The sequence below is a fragment of the Carcharodon carcharias genome, chromosome 5, assembly GCF_017639515.1.
Source record: "Carcharodon carcharias isolate sCarCar2 chromosome 5, sCarCar2.pri, whole genome shotgun sequence".
NCBI lineage: Eukaryota > Metazoa > Chordata > Chondrichthyes > Lamniformes > Lamnidae > Carcharodon > Carcharodon carcharias.
The window spans coordinates 21,447,518-21,460,048 of record NC_054471.1 but is presented as its reverse complement, the minus strand read 5'-3'; the positions used below and the strand labels follow the sequence as shown (position 1 = coordinate 21,460,048).

The 12,531-nt window shown below is 40.6% G+C and overlaps 1 protein-coding gene across 1 annotated transcript in view; it reads right to left on the bottom strand.

Moving 5' to 3' along the window:
* The window catches only part of LOC121278032 (transport and Golgi organization protein 1 homolog), a 120,452-nt gene that overhangs the window by 61,794 nt on the left and 46,127 nt on the right, over window positions 1–12,531 (bottom strand). The window contains exons 7-11 of the mRNA XM_041188050.1: window positions 7,497–7,628; window positions 7,122–7,143; window positions 5,984–6,072; window positions 4,812–4,889; window positions 4,616–4,726 (exon numbers count right to left, since the gene is read on the bottom strand). Coding sequence (XP_041043984.1) covers window positions 4,616–4,726; window positions 4,812–4,889; window positions 5,984–6,072; window positions 7,122–7,143; window positions 7,497–7,628 — 432 coding nt within the window. The remainder of the gene's footprint in view (window positions 1–4,615; window positions 4,727–4,811; window positions 4,890–5,983; window positions 6,073–7,121; window positions 7,144–7,496; window positions 7,629–12,531) is intronic.

The window sequence follows — 12,531 nt, the reverse complement described above, 5'->3', positions numbered from 1 at the left end:
TGCTATAAAACAATACATCAGCCAAATAAACCACACAGTTGGGAACATTAGTAATCATCTGATTCATTAGTCTTTGGAAAGTGGCTGGAACGTTCTTTAGTTCGAATGGCATTACACAGCATTGGTATAGCCCATTTGGCATGACAAAAGCTGATACCTCCTTAGCTCACAACGTTAAAGGTACCTGCGAGTATCCTTTCAACAAATCTATCTAAGTAAGGACCTGCCAACATTGTCAATACAATCTTCCAAGATGGGGGATTGGGTAGGAATCCGTTTTTGTTGCCGCATTAATCTTCCTAAAGCCTATGCAGGACCTGGTTGACCCACCAGGTTTAGACACTAACACTGCTGGAGAGCACCAATTGTTTTGACTAGGCTCAATTAGGTGATTTTCTAACATATTTTGAATTTCTGCCATCATTTGAGCTTGTTTCTCTGATTTAAACAATAAAGGTGTTGCTTTATAGGAGAAAATTCCCCTACATCCACATTATGTGGCTAAAGTTGTACATCCTGGTTTATCTCTACAGGTCCCTTTAAATTCTGTAAGTAGCCTCACTGGATCCTCTCAATGTCCTATCTCTAAGTATGAAAATCTAACTGTCCTAATACTTCAGTGTTAGCCAACCGGATAGTAGGAGGTTCAATTTGTGAACTATAAGACTCCTTCTACTTCACTCTCACTGTTTTTCATCCTTCACTATTTTACAACCTGACATACCTGCTCTTTCCTATCTTCCTCACTACAATGGTATCGTTTTAACATATTGATATGACTTAGCCGATTCTTTGCCTATGATCTGGGGTATTTATCAAAGAATTTACTTTATTAACTCCCTTAATTACTTTGTATGGACCACTGAACCCTGCTTTCAGAGGTTCCCCTGGAATGGCAATAACACTAACACATCATCCCCTGGCTGTAATATTTAGGTCACAGTGTGCTTATCTACCCATTCTTTCATCTTTGTCTAAGAAACTTTTAAGATGTTCTTGAGCTACTTTGCCGGCTCCCATGGAACGCGAACAAACAAACAAACAGACAGAGGATTCGTCCTTCTCTCCTAAAAACTTTTCTTTGATTAATTTCAGAGGGCCTCTTATCTCATGTCCATCAATTAATTCAAAAGTGCTAAAACCAGGAGATTCATTTGGAGAAGCTCAGGTCACAAATAAATGATAATCCAGTCCTTTGTCCCAATCATGGGAATATATGACAATATGCTTTAATAATTGTTTTGAGAGTTTGAAGGTACCTCTCTAAAGCTCCCTGTGTTTGTGGATGATATACTGTGGACTTTAACCGCTGTATGCCCAAACTACTCATTATGTTCTGAAATGTTTAGACATAAAATCGAAACTTTGATACGACAGGATCTCAACCGGTAATTCATATCGAGTAAAAAATTGGGTTAACTTCTCTACCACTACTTCAGCTGTAATTATCCTTAAAGGGTTGGCCTTTGGAGATCAAGCTGTCATATCCATAACAGTAAGGATATACTGGTGCCCTGCTTTCGTCTTTGGTAATGGCCCCACACAGTCCACTAACACCCTACTGAACGGTTTCTCAAAAACCCATATGGGAATTAAGGGTGCCACTTTGATTGCATGTTGTGGTTTTCCTACCATCTGGCATGTTTTACAAAACTGCACCATGTCCTTATGAAGACCTGGCCAGTAAAACTGCCAATTTATCAGCTCTCGTGTTTTCTGTATTCCTACATGTCCTGCAATAGGAATTTCACATGCTACCCATATCTCTTTACAATATTTAGGCGATACCACTACCTGATGAACAACCATCCACTCAATCTGCAGGTCTGTGAGGAGGTCTCCACTTCCTCATTAGAATTCCATTTTTAATGTAATAATGTTCTGGAACTTCATCAGCTTCAGTTTGGGCTGATTATGCTCCCTTACGATCGACCAGCTCATAATCATCTGTTATCTCCGCTGGCTGGCAAATCAACCTGTCGTCCTTACCTGGTCTGGTCTACATGTGACACCAGACCCACAGCAATGTGGTTGACTCTTAAAAATGCCCTCTGAACAAGGGCAACTAGGGATGGGCAATGAATGCTAGCCAGCAATGCCGACATTCCACGAGCAAATATAAAAAAAAACACCTGCATCCATTGAGGCTTTGCTTCCATAGGATGCTTCCATCTGGACCAACATTCAGTAATGCTAACATTTTTAGTATCACTTCTTTATCTATTACTATCCTGCCCATAGCATCCCTCTCTTTTACTGTATCCTTCAAAGCGCCCACTTCCTGTATAAAAACAGATGCTAAGAACTCATTTAATACTTCTCCTATGTCCTCTGCCTTGACATAGACTTTCCTTTGGGTCTTAGTAGGCTCATTTTTTTCCCTATTTAATCATTCACATTTTGTTTATAAAACATTTTGGGATTCAATTTAATGTTGCTTGCTAATCTTTTCTCATACCTCTTTTTGTTTCCTTTATTAACTTGTTCAATTCTGTCCTGTGCCTGGTTATTGATTGAAACTTGCGCCTGACATTAGTCATAAGCCTCCTTTTTCTATTTGTTTTCTGTGTCATTCAGAGCACACTAGTTTTGGATGCTCTACCTTTATCCTTCAAAGGAAAATGTCTAGTTTGTAACAAACTCTCTCTTTCCTGAATGCCCTCTATTGTTCAGTTCCTGCTTTATCCTGCAATCGCCTTTTCCAATCTACCTGTGTGAGGCTTTTTTCATAAAGTCACTGAAATTAGCTCTTCCTCAGTTGAGCATTTTGATATTTTCTCGTCTTCCCAAAACAAAACATACTATGGTCGTTGTAAATTTGATGACTTCCATTTGCTCTACTTCATTTTCACGAACCAGATCCAACATTGCTTCTTCCCTTATTGGAGTGTGGATTTAGTGACTGAAAAGGTTCTCCTGTACATGTATCAAGAAATTCCAATCGTGCCATTCAACAACTATTTATATTTATATAGCACCTTTAACATAATAAAACATTCAAGACACTTAACATGATCATTACAAAACAAAGTTTGACACTAAGCCATATAAGCAGATGTTAGATCAAATGACAAACAGCTTGGTCAAAGAGATATGTTTTAAGTGTCTTAAAGGAGGAAAGCTAAGTAAAAATAGAGGGGTTCAGGGAGGGAATTAGAGAGCTTGGGGCCTAGCTCCACGAATGGTGGAGCAATTAAAATTGGGAATGCACGAGAGGTCAGAATTAGAGGAGTGCAGGGTTGTGGGATTGGAGGAAATTAGAGATAGGGAGGGACAAGGCCATGGAGGGATTTGAAAAAAGGATGAGAATTTAAAAGACTTAGCTTAGTCAGGAACCAATGTAGGTCAGCGAGAACAGGGGTAATAGGAAAACAGGACTTGCTGTGAGCTAAGAAAACGAGCAGCAGTTTTGGATGACCTCACGGTTGAAGGTAGAATGATTTTGCCCGTCTCAGCTCATTTGCTGCTGAAACCATCAACCCTGCCTTTGTTAGCTCTAGATTCAACTATCCCAAATCACTCTTGGCTTGTTTCCCCACATTCAACAACTTATATTTATATAGCACCTTCACAGTAATGAAACCCCCCCAAGGTACTTAACGAGCATTATAAAACAAAGTATGACATTGAGCCCATAAGGAGACATTAGGTCAGATGACCAAAAGCTGGGTCAAAAAAGGTGAGCTAGAGGGGCAGAGAGCTTAGGAAGACACGGCCACCAACGTGCAGCAATTATAACAGGGAATGCAAAAGAGGCCAGGAATACAGGAGCTCAGATATCTGAGGGTTGTGCGGTTGGAGGAAATTATAGAGTTAGACAGAGGAAAGGTCAGAGAGGGTTTTGAAAACAAGAATGAGAATTTTAAAATCCAAACATTGCTTGACTGGGAGCCAATGTGGGTCACTGAGCACAGGGCTTGCTGCAAGTTAAGACACAGGCGACAGAGTTTTGGATGACCTTAAGTTTACAGGGTATGTGGGAGGCCAGCCAGGAGCGCGTTTGAATAGTCAGGTCTGAAGTCTATGAAGGTAACAAGTGATCTTAGTGATGGTGTGCACGAGGTCAGAAGCTCTTCTCTGGATCAACTGTGGCACTAAGGTTGCGAATAGCTTGGCTTCTCAAACTGTTGCCAGGGAGAAGGATGGAGTGAACAGAGTTTGAGCAAGGACCAAAAACAATGGTTTCAGATCTGCCAATACTTAATTGAGGAAATTTCTGCTCAGCCAGTGCTGGAAGTTGAATAAGGGGTCTGATAAATTTAGCAACAGTAGAGGAGTCAAAAAAGGTGGTGCTAGGTAGCATCAGCATACATGTGAAAACTAATGCTGTAGCTTTGTTTAATGTCAAGGTAAGCAACTGAGAAGTAGGAGGGGAGGGCCAAGGATCTATCTGGTGGATGACACCAGAGGTAACAGGGCAGGGGCAGGAAGGGTGGTTATTGCAAGTGATTCTCTGGCTACAATTAAATAGATAAGAGTGGAATCAGGTGAGAACAGTCCCACTCAGCTGGGCAACAGTGAAATATGTTGTTGCTGTTCCATCCTCTATATTCTATAAAGTCTATATTAGGGTAATAAACAAAAGTTTCTCTTTTCAAAAATGCTCACTACTTACCAGAGTCTGCTGTTTAGCTGTCTCCTCCTTCTCTTTCTCTAACAATGCCTGAAGATTTTTCACACGTGTCTCCAAATGAAGGTTCACCTGTTCAAGCTCCCTGCAGGTCTCCTTTAGGAACATACAACTTGTAAAATTTGAATATAAACTTTCAGTCAACTATTTATATACACATTGGTACACAGTATCCTCTCACCTTAAGTTCTTTAGTTTCATCAGACATACTGCATTTCACATTCTGTGCTTCATCAATTACAGTCTTGGCTTCTTCCAACTAAGGGGGTCAGGGATGATGAGGAGGGAGAGAGAAAGAAAGAGTACATTTCAAACATACTTCAATTAATAATAATTAACACTGGCCACTGTGTAGCCCAAGTCTATTCCAGACTGATCCTCAATCTATGGAGCCTCTTTGAACACTTCTCCCACACTCCTGGACAGGACACAAGGAAGTTGTTGGGATCTGATCATCCTTCTCTCTACTACCTCCAGTTTCACATCTCTCCTCCTTCATCAAGAATTTTTTTATTTTTACTTAAATGGTACAATAGTCAGCACTTCTTTGAATGTTCCTCACTCATTTCTCTTATGCTTCAAGTACAAAGTCCTATGTCCTCTTTACATCCTCAATTGTTGAAATCAAAGTCCATCACACATTTCTAATCTAGCTCATTCTTTCCCAGAGCTATGGAAGTTTATAACTCCCTTCAATATTCCAGCTTCTAAAAACCATGCTGGGCATCAGTTAATTGCAACTTGATTTATCTCCTCCCCTACACTGATGCCCTGTCCTATGGGTTTTGACCCTTCACCTTGATTCTTCAACATGAATCAAATCACAATGATTACAATAGGGTTCTCTGACCATATAACATGTGTCAAACACACAATCCTTGTTGTCCCACCTTCTTGAAGGAAGAAAATAATAGCTATTGGGAAGGTGGTATCCTAAATCCAGTTGGTAGCCAAACAAAGAATGCTGGTGAGCTGATCAAACACTCTTGGGTCAGGAACACATCAAAACACCCAAAAACCATCAGCCACCCAAGACAACGTACAGCACAGTTTATGTAATCATAAAGGGCAAATTCTCTCTTTGTAAGTGTTTTCTTCAAAAATGTTGCCTTGGGAGGACAATTCTTTTTCCATTTTCCTTCCACTGACCTCGTAGAACTGTTTACCTGCATTCTAAAAATAAAGGAAACTCTCCAGGCATTTTAAGCTTCACTGGGTCTGGAGGGGTAAACAAGAGGCCAACATGAGCTGTGAGCAACTTGTTTTTAATGGAAGCCACCCAATACATAAATCATAACAATTTTCCCCTTCATAAACTTCAATAAAGCCGAGCAGCAAATATTAGATTTGTACCTTCTTTTCGTAAGTGGAAACTTTCTCCAAAACCTCAGTCTTCTCCTGAATAAGCTGTTTGATTTTCGCAGATAGCTGTTTTTCAGTCACTGGGGAGAGGCAAAGATTTCAACAAGTGTAATTCTAAATATTTTCACAGCCAGCTTAGATTGAAATAATCTGTACAGCAACATGTTACATGTTGAGTCATGACACAAACCTGGTAGAGGTGTATAAGATTATGAGGGACAGACAGGGTGGAAAGGAAGGCTTGTTTCCATTAGTAGAGGGGTCATGAACCAGGGGGCATAGATTTAAGGTAAGAGGTAGAAGGCTAAGAGGGCAGCTGAGGAGAAATTTTTTTTCAATCAGAGGATGGTGGGAGTCCGGAACTCACTGCCTAAAAGGGTGGTTGAGTCAGAAACTCTTGTAATATTTAAGAAATATTTAGATATTTACTTGCGTTGCAATAGCCTCCAAGGTTATGGGCCAAGTGCTGGAAAATTGGGTTAATGTAGTCAGATCTTTGTTGACCGGTACAAACACGATGGGCCGAATGGCCTCCTTCTGTGCTGTAAATGTCTGAGTCTATAGATGCTTTCCTCTAAAACTGAAGGATCCTCCTCCTATATGTTATAGCGGATAAAAGCATTATCCTGTGCTGTACTGAGTCACAAAGGCCAGCAGAATTTAAATCTAATAGTTCTCAACCAACTGAGAAGTTTCAACTGATTTCATGAGCATTGCTGGGCAAGAAATCAGGGCTAAATTTCCCACCCCTGACCTCTGCTGGAATGAACCCATTGTGGGTGACCACAAGATGGTTCACTTGCAACATCTTACACGGATGAATAATCTGCTCACACATGACATGAATAATCTGCTCACACATGACAAGTGTCAACTTGGACAAGATAACGGAGAGGTGTTGATAGAATCCCAGGAGCACAAGGTCAATTACAGCAACCAAGATCGATCAACAACGCAGACAAGCAGCCAAACATAAGACCTTCTTGGTCTGATCGACTCGGGTGCAGGCTACCTTCGTCATGGGGAGGGAAGACATTAAAGCTATACTTTTGAAAATAAAAATTCTCAGCAGCTGATCAGAAAGGCCATTTTAAGATATACTCTGTGTACGAGGTAGATGTAAACTTACTTTGGTATTTTCTGCTTTTCACCTGAAAAACAAATTAAAATACAATTAGTAACAATACACCACTCTGATATCAACACAAACAGGGCTGTAACAAGGTACCACAGCCTTTTTCATTAAGCCATGCAAGGTCTGAAGATTACACTACAGGCAGAACCTGGTCCCATTGGTTGCTTTATCCACAAAACAGCAAACAGCCTCCACCACAACCCCATAAAACACCATATGCGGCTTGAAACTTTACAGCATAAAGTACCATTGATGAGGCAAAAAATACACATTTTACCTCTTAACGGTCTGCACCTGGTAACCTTCCTTTATTATTAAGCTCATGGGAAGAAAGCAATTTGATTTTATGAAAATGTAAATGAAACTTACTGAAAGGCAGGTTCTCCATAAAAAGACGACAAAAGTAATGATTCCTAGAACAGCAGTTATCAAGATGGGTTCCCAGGGCACCCCACGGAAATCAGGACCTGGCCTCATTTCTTCAGGCAAGGAGGATACAAGCTAGAAATGAGGAAAAGAACATTTTAAAGAAGATTTTACTGACAAAAGGATGAGTTCATATTCTTCATTCTTTGTGTTGTGTATTTGTCTCCTATCCCTATTGAGCAATTGAGCATGCAGTAGTGTTAATGGTGCATGCTAACACATTTCCTTTTCTATTCTTTCATGGGATGTGGGCATCGCTACAAGGCCAGCATGTGTCATTTCAGAGAACAGTTAAAAGTCAACCAAATTGCTGTGGGTCTGGAGTCACATGTAAGCCAGACCAGGTAAGGATGGCAGATTTCCTTCCCTAAAGGATATTAGTGAACCATCCAGTATAAAGCAGCCCACGAGCTTGGCACCCCATCCACAAATATTCACTTCTTCCACCACCAACACACAGTAGCAACAGTGTGTACCATCTACAAGGTGCACTACAGAAACTCACCAAGGCTTCTTAGGCAGCACCTTCCAAACCCACAACCACTACTATCTAGAAGGACAAGGGCAGCAGATACATGGGAGCACCACCACCTGCAAGTTCCCCTCCAAGTCACTCACCATACTGACTTGGAAATATATCACTGTTCCTTCACTGTCGCTGGGTCAAAATCTTGGAACTTCCTCCCTAACAGCACTGTGGGTATACCTACACCACATGGACTGCAGCAGTTCAAGAAGACAGCTTACCACCACCTTCTCAAGGGCACTTAGGGATGGGCAATAAATGCTGACCTAGCCAGCGATGCCCACATCCCTTGAATGAATAAAAAAAAATTAGGATTTCTGGGATTAAATTTGGTATCATTTGAAACAAATGTTGACAAAATGGTGAATCAGCAAGTAGTAAATGACCTGCGATGTCACTAGATAGAACAGGCATAAATTAAATGCACTCACGTAAATAGAAATTAAGTCACAGTATTGCACTCTCTTACTGACAATTCAATCGCTAACTCATTGAGTATTGAGTATACATACATATATTATATATATGTATTACAAGTAGATAAATCAGTGTCCGTCTCAAATAGCCTAAGTACTAGGCAGGGAATGAAGCAGTCGTGTGCTTATGGAAGGCACTAGCAATTCACATATCAGACCTGTGGCAGATGTACAGGAATAGATTCCTTCATGATAAATTCACTTAAGACACATAACTGACAAACACCCAAATATTAGTTTTTCAAGCAAACAATGGGCAGTAATTACAGGAACTTTACCAGTGCCTTCTCTGAAGATTTCTTGCAGAGTCCTAGCATGGTATGCTATTTCAGTAAAAAGAACTGAAACTCCCAAAATGCTATTCACACAGACTCAGTAATGTGACCCTGAAAAAAATAACTTGTCCTTGCACAGCACATTAATAAAACTAATCTCCCATAAACTACACTTCTTATAAATTATCTTGCGTAACTATGGACTTTGGGTGGGGGGGGAGAAAAAAAAAAACAGATTTGGGCCTTCAATATGCTTCCAGTACAAAAGGATATAAATAAAAGTAAATTACTGCAAATGCTGGAAAACTGAAATAAAAACAAAAAAAAAACCCAGCCTGTCTAGCAGCATCTGTGGAGAGAGAAACAGAGTTAATGTTTCCAGAGAACCACAGGAAAGTTACAGCACAAAAAGGCCATTCAGCCCATCGTGTCTGTGCTGCCAAAAATAAAAAAAATTAAAAGAACAGCTGTCCATTTTAGTCCCACCTTGCAGCACCTGGTCCGTAGCCCTGCAGGTTACAGCACTTAAGGTGTAGATCCAGGTACCTTTTAAATGAGTTCAGGGTTTCTGCCTCCACCACCAAACCAGGCAGTGAATTCCAAACACCTACCACCCTCTGGGTGAAGATGCTTTTCCTCATGTCCCATCTAATCTTTCTACCAATCACCTTAAATCTGTGCCCTCTGGTAATTGATCTCTCTGCTTGGGGAAACTGGGTATTCCTGTCTACTCTACCTTGGCCCCTCAGAATCTTGTACACCTCAATCAGGTCACCCCTCAGCCTCCTCAATTCCAAGGAAAACAACCCCAGACTATCCAATTTTTCCTCATAGCTGCAATTTTCAAGCCCTGGCAACATTCTTGTGAATCTCCTCCGTACTCTCTCCACAGCAATTATGTCCTTCTTGTGATGTGGCAACCGAAACTGTACACAAAATTCCGCTGTGGCCCAACCAGCGTTTTGCACAGTTTCATAATTACATCCCTGCTCTTGTATTCTAGACCTCATCCAATAAAGGAAAGCATTCCATAAGTTTTCTTTACCACCTGTCTTGCCACCTTCAGGGACTGGTGGACGTGCGCACCAAGGTCTCTCACTTCCTCTAACCCTCCCATTATCCTCCCATTTATTGAATCTTCCCTTGCATTATTTGCCCTCCCCAAATGCATTACCTCACACTTCTCCGTATTGAATTCCCTGCCACTTTTCTGTCCACTCAACCAAGCAACTGATATCATTTGGAGGCAACAGCTATCCTTTTTCACTATTAACTACACTGCCAATTTTTATGCTATCTGCAAATTTCCCATTCGTGCCTCCCACATTTAAGTCCAAATCATTAATCTATACAAACAGCAAAGGGACCCAACACTGAGCCCTGTGGAACGCCACTGGAATCGGTTTCCCATTCGCAAAAAGATCCATCATCCATTACCTTTTGTTTCCTGTTGCCGAGCCAATTTTGAATCCAACTCAGTACATTCCCCTGTATCCTATGGGCTTTTACTTTTCTGACCACTCTGCCATGTGGGACCTTGTAAAACGCCTTATTAAAATTAATGTAGACAACATCCATTGCACTACCCTCATCAATCCTCCTTGTTACATCCTCAAAAAATTAGTAAGACACGACTTTCCCTTAACAAAACGACGCTGACTATCCCTGATTAATCCGTTCCTTTCCAAGTGACAGTTTATTTTGTCTCAGCATTGATTCTAATAATTTGCCCACCAGAAGTCAGACTGACCAGCCTATAATTATTTGGTCTATCCCTCGCACCCTTTTTAAATAATGGTACAACGGTCACAGACCACCAATCCTCTGGTACCTCACCTGTATCTAGTGAGCATCTGCCCTGGCTTCCTTTAACAGCCTGGAATACAATCCACCTTTAAGAATATCAGTCCCTCCAGCACATCCTCTCTCACTGTGCTTATGGTATCTAATATTTCACACTCCTTTTTAACTAGAATATCTGCTTCATTCCTCTCCTTAGTGAAGATAGAGGCAACGTACTTATTGTGTAGCCTGTGTTTATCTTCAGCATCAGGGCACAAGTTACCATATGCATATCTGATCAGCCCTATCCTTTTCTTAGTTATTCTCTTGCTCTTAATGTACTGATAAATCATCTTTAGGTTTTCTTTGATTTTACTTGCCAATATTTTTCATATCCTCTCTTTGCTTTCCTAATTATCTTTTACTTCACCCCTGTACTTTCTATACTCCTCTAGGTTTTCTACAGTATTAAGTTTTTTGTGGCTGTCATAAGCTTTATTTTTCTGCTTTATCTTACCTTGTATGTTGAGATGACCGGGGACCCTAGATTTTGCAGTACCGCCCTTTTTCTTTGTGGGGACATAGAATCTCACTTTTGAAAGCTTCCCACTGGTCTGTCACTGATTTCCCTTCAAGTAGCTGTAACCAGTTCACTTTCGCCAGATTACCCCACAGCTTCTCCTTGAGAAGCTTTAACAGATTGAAGGCACACAGCTTTAAGCCCACTGATGACACTTCATCACAGGCCTGTTGAGTTTTTCCAACATTTTCTGTTTTTATTACAAAAGGATATATACTTGAAAAGGAAGAATTTGCAGGGCATTGAGCAGGGGAGCAAGAGTAATGGGATAGCTCTTACCAAGAGCCAGAACAGGCTCTATGTGCTGTATAATTTTCCAGTGACAGAACCTGGAACTAACTACAAGCACCTTTTTCCAGAACTGGAACAAAATCTAAGATCAAAATCTGCATTTTTCACTGGAAAATGGATGGAATCAGCATGAAAACACACTCAATCCCCAGACAACAGAAAGGATCCTGGAAATCCCATAGTCCCATGTTATTAAAACTCAGGCACCACTGCAATTACAAAACAGGATGTGGGTATGGTGTTAACATGTCACACAACCACCACAGTAAAATCCAATTAACATTGGATGGATTCACAAGCCCTGTGAATATCAATGAAACCAGAGGAATCAGTTTTCCCAAGAATTAAAGGGCAATGCAGGATTCCCACATAAAAACCTATTAAGACTGTGTACACATAGCATGCTGATTCCAGACACCACTAAAATTGCAGTTGCACACGTTCTCTGCTGTACTATTGAGATAGAAAAAGGAAGAACCTTGAGTACAGCTAAATGCTGGTTCAGCATCTCTCTCACACACATTATTAACATATATAGAGATTATGATCAATACACAGCAGCTTATTTAATGTAGCTATTATACTGTTTGCATTTAACAGAAACAGGATCTAAACAAGCAGGTCCAAAGGGTGTACCCAGCAAGCTCTGTACCATTCTCCTGCCAGCTGACCAGCTGGCTTACTGACAGGTCAACCAATTGTGAACTTGGCTCAACTAAATATAGAATAATACTATTTTGGAGCATGTTACAAACTTGTGATCCAGGTCAACAGGTTCAGAGGACATTCGTAAACCAGGAGATTAAAAACTCAGAATATTTGGGCTGCATTACTGTAGCATAATATAGAATATTCAATCCTACAGAGATATCCAGAACATGCATGAACCAGAGGGTTTTTACAACAATGTTAATTTCATGGTCACCATTACTGGGATTAGCTCTCAATTCCAGATTGTATTAATTGAATTTAAATTCCACCAGCTGCCTTGGTGTGGTTTGAACTCATGTCCATTAGCTTGGACTTCCAGATTACAGTACTAGCCCAG